Below are 10,539 nucleotides of genomic sequence, written 5' to 3'. Positions count from 1 at the left end.
CAGTGCGTAATGAAATATAATTGTTTGGATAATTATTTACAATGAAATTAGGGTGCTGAATGGTTAAAGGAGACCCAAGATACAAAATAATTTAGAGGGTTTTATAACCATTAAGAAACAAAATTTTTTTGCCAAACAAAATTCATCTCTTAATAAAACTATTAAGAGGTAAACAAATAACCCCTTATTATGAAAATGTTTGGAATCATAACTCAGATAGCGATAACTTATTTTATATTTTTTACTTTTTGAGATCTAAATGTCAGAAAATTTTGTCTTTTTTGGTTTATAATTCATTGCTCCTTTTGTTCCTCATATTTAACGGTAAACTACTGATGAATTTAACCTCATTGCAAACCATAGAAATGAAAATTGTAATTTTAAAAGTACAGGGACAATACTTGTAACTTTTAACAAACTACAAGGACTAAAAACATAGTTTACTCTTAAAAGTATTTGGAATATGTGGAGTGGAAACAGGCCTGGGTTTTTCGTAGGTAGTGTGTGATTTGAGAAGGGCGGAGAGGGAGGTCCAGAAGATCTTCCAGTTCCGGCAATGGAAGGTGAACACAAGCAGCGAAATTGGATGGTGGAACCACCCACTGACCGCCCAGTTCGTGTCTACGCCGATGGTATATATGATCTCTTTCACTTCGGTCATGCTCGTTCCCTTGAGCAAGCCAAGAAATCGTAAGCGTTTTTGCTTGAGCAATTTCAGAATTTGATTTCACTTCTGGTTCCGTATTGAGCATATGGATCTTGATTTTGGTTGGTTGATGTTGAGGGTTTTGAATTGTTTGTATGGTTTTCTTTTCCTCAATGGAATCTAGTGTTAGAGAATTTGATTCTGGTTAAGTTTAACTTTAAATTTATACGAGTTATGTTTCCTCATTTTGATTGTCTTAACTTAATATGGTGATGTTTGGGTGAAAACGGTGCATAGATACTGGTGATCTTAAATTTGTTAAGACTGTCAGTTGACGAACCAGAGAATATATATATATTTTTGATTAACCTGATATCCAGCTAAGCAAGCCGACTAATCTCAAGGCGACCACCTGCTTTACGGGTAGCCCGGAGTAGCCGCATTGGAGCCTCTTTTTTATTCCTCCTTGGATTTGAACATGGGACCATGCACTTTTGACCTTTGGAGCCAAGCTCAAACCAATCAGACACCACCCTTATGGTTAACAAGACACATTACTTCTTGATAACAAGCTACACTACTTCTTGATCTTAATGTTGTATACTGATCAATTTGGTAATTGTAGCGTTCTTCTTTTGTGTTCAGGAAATACATTTAAAGGAGTTAGGGTTATAAAGTATGAACTATTAAGATGGTGGTAACCGGTAAGGGAATGGAGAGCATTTACCGACGAAATTATTGAAAAATGTTGGGTTGTTGGGTTATGTTTTTCAGTTTTGTTTTATTTTTCTTTACCTCTCATTTACTATCAATCTAGTGGGGATGACTTGGTGGAGAAAACTAGGGGGTTAATCAATGATATCACCAACCAACTTGTCATTTTATGGGGATTTATTTTCAACTCTCACCATGGAGGGATTTAGGAGCTAGGTGTCTAGATAGCCCAAGTTAGTCATTGAGCTTGTACTGTAATGATTGGTAATATAGGGAACACCTTGAAAGCGGGATCACTCCTAGAAATTTCATCTTTTCACCCAATAGGATGAAAGATACAAGACAATAGATAGTAAGTTCAAAATGGTGTTATGTTTTAGAAGTTCGAGATTATAAATTTCGATTGGAGACTTGGGAAGACAAAACACCAGGTTTGAAATACTTGAAGTGGCGGTCGGCGTGGAATAATAGCAGAAGGTTAGTGTGTGGGGACAATGGTAGAAGGTAGAATAAACTAGGGTTCCTAGGCTTCACACCAAAAGAAATACTAGGGACTCAAACTGAAAGCAACCTTCACAACCAAAAGTGGATTCGCTAAACAAAGAAAGCATATTTATCTAATTCTCAAATGATTTAATAATTTATTAAAGAAGTCTTGGTCACAACTCCCTTTATAATGAATGGAGACCCTAATACTATAATAACAAAAAATTGTTAAAAAAAACCTTAACTAAGATGTAAATGAACAAATTAGTCGTAGATCCTGTGTACCACAAGTATTAGAATGAGTTTGGTACTTGCATCAATTTGTACTCTATAAGTTTATGTGCATAGAGCTAATGGGTTTGGAAGGAAACATGACCTCTCTTTTTTCCTTATGATAAGTTTATGCCTACTACCAAAGGGCATTTAGCCTAGCGGTACCCGGGTTACCTGTAAAGCCCAACCTCCTAGGAGGTCAAGGGTTCAAACCTCACCAAAGGTGAGGAGGGTGTGTGGATTCATTTGCCATATATAAATATTATATACTTCTACAAAAGTTTATGCTTACTACACATCCATGTTATCCAAGATATTGGTTATGTTCATTGGAGAAGTACCACAAGTAACATGAAAAGTACAGTACCTTAGGATGATGTAAACCTGTGATGGATGCATTAAGCACAAAGTGGTAGGAGGATATGAAAGGGATCCAGGAGTGAAGTTTTTTCTGCAGGTGCATTAATTAGACAATGTTGATCTCACATTTAGCTTTGCACGAGTTCAAGATTCGTAAGTGTGAAAATAAAGAGGTATTTAAAGCTGTGGAATAAAAACACTTCCCTCCATTTCTCATCTACTCCCTCCCCCTCCCCCACCATCCTCTTTCATGCTCTTAGTGTGCTCCCTCACTCTCGACAAGCTAGGTTTATGATCGTAAGAGGAACAAATCAGGTTAACAAAATCTGAGGGAGGACTAAGAAGTATGTTGCAAGGTTTGGGTTGTTCAGAAAAAGTGCTGGTTCAAAGAAAAAGGCAAGGAAAAGGGTTTGTGGGATTAAGTGGACAGAGTTGAAAATGTGGACTCAGTAGAACTTATTATGCGGAGAACGCAGATGTGGAGTGGCTATTGGTTACAACAACATAGGAAGAGTGGTAATTTCGTCTATAGGCTATGCTTCCGACTAGGTTACAATAACTTCCAATAATGAAACTTTGGTAGTTACAAATCTATTTACAATGAATGCGAGGACTGAGCTAGTTGTGAAACAATAAGGCATGTAAATTGAAGTTACCTTTAGTGAAACATAACTACTTAGTCCTAAATCGCCTATAATTCTAGTATTAAAATAGAAAAAACAACATCGCCATAATTTATCTTCTCTTTAAACATCAAATTGAACAGAAATAGCATAATAAAAAGTTACCCGTTCTCTATTCCTGTGATTTCCACTAATAATGGTCTATTCAACTGTCTGCAAAGGTGGTATTTCAAATATAAGGCCGTTCTGGGATGTGAAGGTTCTGTTGTGATGTAAAATGGTATACAAAAGACGTCTGGTATACAGAGAACATGAAAGACTGTTTGGGGAAATAAAAATATGCCTATCAGCAGAAGGCATTGCCCTTAAGAGCAAGGCTCACACAACACTAAGAATCATTTGGGATCTAACAATGGGGGATAACATTGATGTCTGTAAGTTATAGTAGAACATAAAACTTTACATGTACTAGGACTACAAAATCCAGCTATTGAGTCAATTCATTAACCTAAGAAAATATATGAAAAGGTAATAGATGATGTTCAATTTCCAGTTAACCTGGACACCAGGTTGCTAGTAATACTTCCCTAGCAACACTAAATCGCTTAAACGATCTGCAACATAAAATACTAGTCCTCTGCTCCCACCATATTAATGTTATATAATTTACTTGTGAATATCATAACATCATTCTTGTATAAATAATAAATGCCAGGTTCTATTGGTTTCTTTTTTGCTCTCTCCATTGTTCGTCCATCATTGGGGAGCATGGTCTTTGAGTTTTATCATGAAGGGAAACTAGAACAACTAACAATGTGCTGCTGGTGTTTGATGGATTTTTTTCCATCCCGAGAATGTTGCTTGGATAGTCTTTTGCATGTGGTTTTCTACTACCCAGGACTTTGTCTCTCATTAATTGTCTACTTTTGAATAATGAGTGTAAAGCCTAATATTTCCCAAATTCGAAATCATCTAAGTTATTTTACTTTCTGAACTGTTTGTGTGCTTGTTGATACTAAACTTAAGTATCACTTTTGTTTTACCAAAAGTTAGATATCCATTCAAAGTTGACATTCAAAAGTACTTTGTTTGGTTCTCAGAAGTCAAAATAATGACAACTAGGTTGCAATGGAAGGAGGGTAAAGTAGTATCTAAATATGGGGATATGATCCTAGACGATGAAGCCATAATTTTTGAGATACTTGCTAATATTTTTGAGATGCTAATATCTTGTAACTTTGTTTTCTCGTCTTATCTATAGGTTTTCAAATACTTATTTGCTTGTTGGATGTTGCAACGACGAAGTCACCCATAGACTAAAGGGTAAAACAGTCATGACTGATCAGGAGCGTTATGAATCTCTTCGCCACTGCAAGTAGGTTTGTGTAATTGCTCAACAATCATGCTTGTATTAACAAATATTTATGATAGTTCCAGTAATCTAGTACCTAGTTGAGATTTTCACTATTTTCTTATCTTCTCTTCTAGAAGCAGCAATTCTTTTAGTTACAAGTGTTGTTTGTGAACTAACATGGGGACTAATTCAAGGAGGTGAGTTAGGCAGATGAGGGAGGTCGTTAATGACTGCGATACAGCTACCCGTTTGTAACAACAAACCGATAGAATTGTTTCAATGTCATAGCTAGCACTAGCAAAGAATGTAGGTTTTACAGAAACAATGTTTCCGAGTTTGTTAATTGGAATGTTGAATTGGTGATTTGTGCATCTATTGCATATTTACATGTGGCTGTGTGCTTGTAATTCTTGAACTTCTATGTTCATAGGTGAAGCAGTCAATGCTCATGCTATAATTTTGCCTTGTTATTGGACATATGCAGGTGGGTTGATGAAGTTATTCCAGATGCACCCTGGGTGCTTTCGCAAGAATTTATTGATAAACATCGTATAGACTATGTGGCTCACGATTCTCTTCCGTAAGGTCAACCTGCCCAAAGCTGCATTTATTTTGCTTCTCAAACCCCCAAGGCCTTATATGTCTTGAAGGGGTATATAAAAATTATGTTTCCCCATATAAAAGCTCCCCTTCCTCTCTGTGCATATATATATATATATATATATATATATGTATGTATGCATGCATGCATGCATGTCTACATGTGTATACCATGCCGTACATGCATACATGCGTATGTATGCATGTAATACATGTGTACGCACTTGCATATACATACATACATACACAAACACACATATACGTTCATACTTACACACATGTACAGATATATACACATATACATACTGCACAAACACACATTCGTGTGTATATGGCATGCTTCCATACTTATAATGTATTTATGTTACATGCCGGCTGATTTGTAGGCTCTCTATTTAAGCTTGACCAGATAGGGAGACAATCCCCTCTCATAAAAGAACAAAAGAATAAAATAAATCCATTTGAAATAAATTAGTCGGATGGACCTGCACCTAATCTTCACAGGAAATTCGTTGCACTTTGTGTCTGAATCTATTCAATTTTGTAACTGATGACGGATGGCCTATATGGTAGATGGAAATTGGCATCCATAAAACACTGCATATGGAGGGGCTCCGCCATATGAGTATTAAATAAGTATAAAACAACTGCCATTTTTTATTATCATTGGCTGACTTGTCAAAGGTACACTTTTTGCTTAGAGCATATGCGCACTCTACCTCCCTACACATGTTTTTGGCCTATACCAGACTATGAAAGTGGCTTTAATAGAATATGCTAAATATTTTTTATTTCCACTGAAAACTTGATGCACCTTATTGTCAATTGTATGTGATGTATTAATTGTGTTTGACTTCTTAAAATCAGGTATGCTGATGCAAGTGGTGCTGGACAAGACGTTTATGAATTCGTAAGTTAGGAAGTTCTTAATCAGTATTACTATATGCTCCCTCTTGTGCAAAGTTTAATTAGCTTGATATCATTATCAAATAACCACCATCTGTACTTATTAGTATCTTTATCTGTGTTGTAGACTACATTTTTCTGTTTCAAGCAGTAAGCTCATGCAGTCTACCCATGGGCAGAGTCACGTTGGAGCCAGAAGTGGCATTCACTCCCCCTCAAACTTCAAACTTAAAATTTGATAGTCTCAAACCTCAATTACCCACTTGAAACTTTATTTATTCATATCAAATTCTTCTTTTTCTTCCTTTATAAATGCCAAGTTTTCTAACATTCTAAAATAAACACGTTACTTTGTTGAATACACAAAAAGATTTCGATAAATTTCATGTATTTTCAAAGGGCTTTTCTCATTTATAAGGTTATCTACACGCAGTGTTCAAAAAAGCTCACCGCAACAGCCACCGTGGCTCGCCATGGCTTAAGGCTTATGTCCTACGCCACGTTATGCATGGCACACCGTGACGTAGTGTGCGGTTTTTGTAACACAATATTTGATTTTTTTTTAACTTTTTTAATGTCTTATTTGTTAGTTTTAGTGTATAACCTAATTTAAATTATCTAATATTATCGAATCGTTGAGTAATGGTAGAAAGTATATGTTTATATGTATAATCATTTGTATGATATAAAGATTTGCTGCCATAAGTCACGCGTTGAAAAACGCCATCACCTCGCTGTGGCTCCTAAAGCTTGAGCACCTCACCATGCCACGCCTTACGCCATTTTGAACCTTATACACATCTTGTATTTTTTTGTATAAATATAGACATAATTATGTTGTTTAGGTCACTCATGCTTTCAACTCTTTTTTACAACTATTTTTAGGACAAGTATTTAATTAAAAAACTTATATACTTAAAAGGGTTTCTCAACTTTGGAATCGTGAATTTTTTTATATTTTTTCTAGGCACCCCCTAGATAAATGTTCTGCTTCCGTCCGTGGTCATACTCATACCAATTATCACTAAAAAGGTTTCAGCTTAAAATGGCAAAATGCTTCTCTCTCTCTCTCTCTCTCTCTCTCTCTCTCTCTTCTTTGTGTAGGGAGAGGAGGGAGTATGAATACATTTTCTTGAAAGATTCATTCCTTTATGAGCAATTCCCTACCTTCATTCTATTTATATGTTTGTGTCCTAACAAAGAAATGCCTTTCACCAACGAGATTGCTTGCTGTACTTGTTTTTGCTGTTAGGATTCCTCTACTTATGTAGCTTTCCTTGTCCTGTTAACTTTGTGGACATATTCGTTATTTAGGTTGCCTTTCTTTACTATGAATCATTTGTTGATGATATATACATCAATTCCCTGTTTAGGTCAAGTCCATTGGAAGATTTAAGGAGACAAAACGGACAGATGGGATTTCTACATCAGATATAATCATGAGAATTGTCAAAGACTACAATGAGTATGTGATGCGCAACTTGGATCGAGGATACTCAAGAAAAGATCTTGGTGTTAGCTACGTGAAAGTGCGTTTTTGTTATTGATTGATCATCATCTATTATCGTATATTGTGTACCTCGATTGACTGTCATGCTCGTTTAGGTCAACATTGAATTTGTCTCTGTTTCTTTGTTTCAGGAAAAGAGGTTGAGAGTGAACATGGGCTTAAAGAAGCTACGTGAAAAAGTAAAAAAGCAACAAGAAAAGGTGGAAGAAAAGGCAAGTATTTTTATAGTTTCATCCTGCACATTAGACTGTAGCTTTAGGCTACTAGGTAACACAATGTACATAACGTAACACAAGCTGTATGAACCGTCTCCAAGCCACTAGACTCAAAAGACCATAAATCACCAACCAAATGTAACAAGTTGATTTCATTATTTCATAACACGAAATACACAGCTTGCATTCCATGCATCAGGAATCCTCTTTTAAGAACATAAACACTTTATGAAGGGCTTAATATTATGTAACTCCACTTCAACAATACAAAATTCGAAGCATAATTGTTGTGGGTATGAAAATTCGATATATAATGTATAAACCTTTGGAAACACCAGAAGTCTACTAAAAAAAGCTAGGACTGGGATTATGCATACTTTAGAGGATTTGCACGTATTACAGGAGTAATGGGTCTGGTTTGATCTCAAATATTGGGCCTCGGTATTGGATGTGGAATCGTGAAAGTTGAAAATGAATTGGACAGCTAAGTAATGCTTTTGCGGCATAAATGAGAGGCATGGGTATGAGGAAGTGGAGAAACCTTGGTGAACACGGGATATATATAGGATTGGGTTCCGGTGAGAAGAAGAGTTAAGGTGAGAAGCGTAAGAACATATTTCAACCCTTGGATGCACATTAGGATGAGATGCACATAGATGCACCGGATCAATCCCCGTATCAAGCGCGATTCATGGGTGGGTTTGAGATTAAAGGTGACCAAGGGTCCAGATTCCTTTTCATGCTTCTCACCTTAAGTCTCCTTCTCACACGACCCTTTGCCTATATAATCATTATATATATGCCCTTCTCGAAACATTGTTTCTTACTGGAGCCAGAATGTGGTGTCAGAATGGATCTCCAGGTGGTGGAATTCATTTGGAAAAGCTGATATGTCTAAATGGAGTTATTTGTTGGAAATTTTCTGAGGTGGTCAAGATTCTAACATGTTAAGATCTTCTATGCTCAAGGCAAGTGGCAACTTACTGTAGATATGTTTTTATCTCTTGATCTGTTTCTGCAAATTGTCATATTATAGAGTTAAAGTTGTGGGGGATCCAAACGGTAAAGATGCTTTAGTGTACAAAACCAGAACATCTTAGAAGATTTCACAAAGCTCCTATTTTTCGGATTATTGGAGTAACTCATACAATTAACAAGAGCTCGTATAGTAGTAACCGAAACTGTGACAGTTACCCATTATGTGATGCTTCAAGTCCTTCCAAGCCTGGCATGATCTTTTACATGAGTTCCCTTGCAGCATTATCCTAAAATGGAACTGTTGGTTATTCTAATTTTTGGTTGAACTTTGTGTAATTTTTTCTCGGTATTGCAGATCCAAACAGTGGCGAAAACTGCTGGTATGAATCATAACCTGTGGGTGGAGAACGCTGATCGTTTGGTTGCTGGTTTTCTTGAAATGTTTGAAGAGGGTTGCCATAAAATGGTTCTCTCTCTCTCTCTCTCTTTCACTAGGAAACACGTGCATGATAATGTCTTTTTGAACCAGAAAATTGAGAAACCAGAAATGAAACATTGTAACCTTAACCACTTGTGTCGTGGCACACTGGTTAAGCCTCAAGGGGATGTAATGGAAAATCTCATCTACTTGAGGCTCGAACCCAAGTGCTGCCAAAGCCCTTGTGGCCAACTGGCCATGGGGTTTACCTGCAATGACTCCAAGCCATTCGTGGTCCCCAGGGGATTATTCGGTAAGCTGGCTCGGAAACCCACGGTTATACAAAAAAACGAAAAAGAACATTGTAACTTTGAGGTCCAACTCAACTGACAAGTAAATGCGAGGTCTTCGGGGCTACTCCCCATAGGTCGCTAGATAAGTCCTCACTGGGATTTTCCTAGTTGTTATCTCCAGGGACCCATGGGATTACTTGAGATGTGCCCGAGCTGGCCTGGACACCCACGATTACCAAAAAAAAATGGAACATTGAGAAGAAACATGAATATATTTTATAACTTTTCTCAGGGAACAGCCATCAGAGACAGAATACAGGAACAGTTGAAGGCAAATGCAAATAGGAGGGGACTTGCTAATGGCAACGATGAAGATGATGATGAATATTATTACGATTATAGCACCGAAGATGAAGAAGATTACTCCAATGGTGCCGAAGAAATAGCATCAGCATGAATACGGAAGTCTGGCCATACCTTCGTATGGACTATATATAGGTTGTGATATGAATTGGGTTTATTTCTACTGTACGATAAAAATTTGCAGCCCCGTTTCATTTCGAAATGTACGAAATCGAACTCTTGCAGAAAGTTGTGTTTTGGACTATATTTTTGCTGTAGTTTTAGACAATTTGTTTGGCATATAGTCTTGGTCTAGTTTTGTGGGGTATTCATTGGAAAAATGTCCATTGTACTTTGCTTTGATTTTGTGAGGACATGTAGGGCTCAAATCAAAAGAGGGTTTGTCCCCAAATGCTTCTAGACTAATGCTTTTTTGACATTATTGATAGATAATTTTTTATTTAATGCATTTAAATATGTATTTCAACGAAGTCGGACGATTCTGAACCATGAAAACGGAGTTGTGTGAGAGCAATACAGACGTTGTGCATGAATCTGTAAGTGGTTTAGGGAGACCGGTCCGGTCAAAGACTAGTTGGGATCTGTTAAGGTTAGACTGGTTTGGAACCGGTCGATTTGGACTTGTTATGGGTTTTCAACCAGACCGGTATTGATTGATTAGATGAACTAATTTTTTTTATAAACAGAACTAAATAGTTGATGATAATATTATCTATACTATATTATAAAACATTTGATAAGCACTCTTAAAAATCACTTTTTACGCATAAAATATTGTTTATTAATGTATGTTACTTAAA

The 10,539-nt window shown here is 36.6% G+C and overlaps 1 protein-coding gene across 2 annotated transcripts; it reads left to right on the top strand.

Annotated features, from left to right (window-relative positions):
* The first annotated feature begins 478 nt into the window (after positions 1-478).
* Positions 479-10,077, top strand: LOC112521279 (choline-phosphate cytidylyltransferase 1-like). 2 transcript variants are annotated; one of them, XM_025130039.1, is made up of 8 exons: positions 479-690; positions 4,364-4,477; positions 4,941-5,036; positions 5,924-5,966; positions 7,336-7,491; positions 7,604-7,684; positions 9,021-9,131; positions 9,669-10,077. In XM_025130039.1, exons 1-8 carry the CDS (start codon positions 557-559, stop codon positions 9,831-9,833), a joined length of 900 nt encoding a protein of 299 aa, XP_024985807.1. In that variant the 5' UTR covers positions 479-556; the 3' UTR covers positions 9,834-10,077. The 2 variants fall into 2 exon arrangements, with proteins under 2 accessions (XP_024985807.1, XP_024985808.1); XM_025130040.1 differs by lacking the exon at positions 9,669-10,077 and adding an exon at positions 8,537-8,655 and having other exon boundaries at positions 9,021-9,094.
* Positions 10,078-10,539: the final 462 nt, after the last annotated feature.

This window comes from Cynara cardunculus (genome assembly GCF_001531365.2).
Source record: "Cynara cardunculus var. scolymus isolate 2C chromosome LG 11, CcrdV1, whole genome shotgun sequence".
Lineage (NCBI taxonomy): Eukaryota > Viridiplantae > Streptophyta > Magnoliopsida > Asterales > Asteraceae > Cynara > Cynara cardunculus.
Note: the sequence above shows the minus strand (reverse complement) of the source record. Positions and strands in the feature narration are given on the sequence as shown.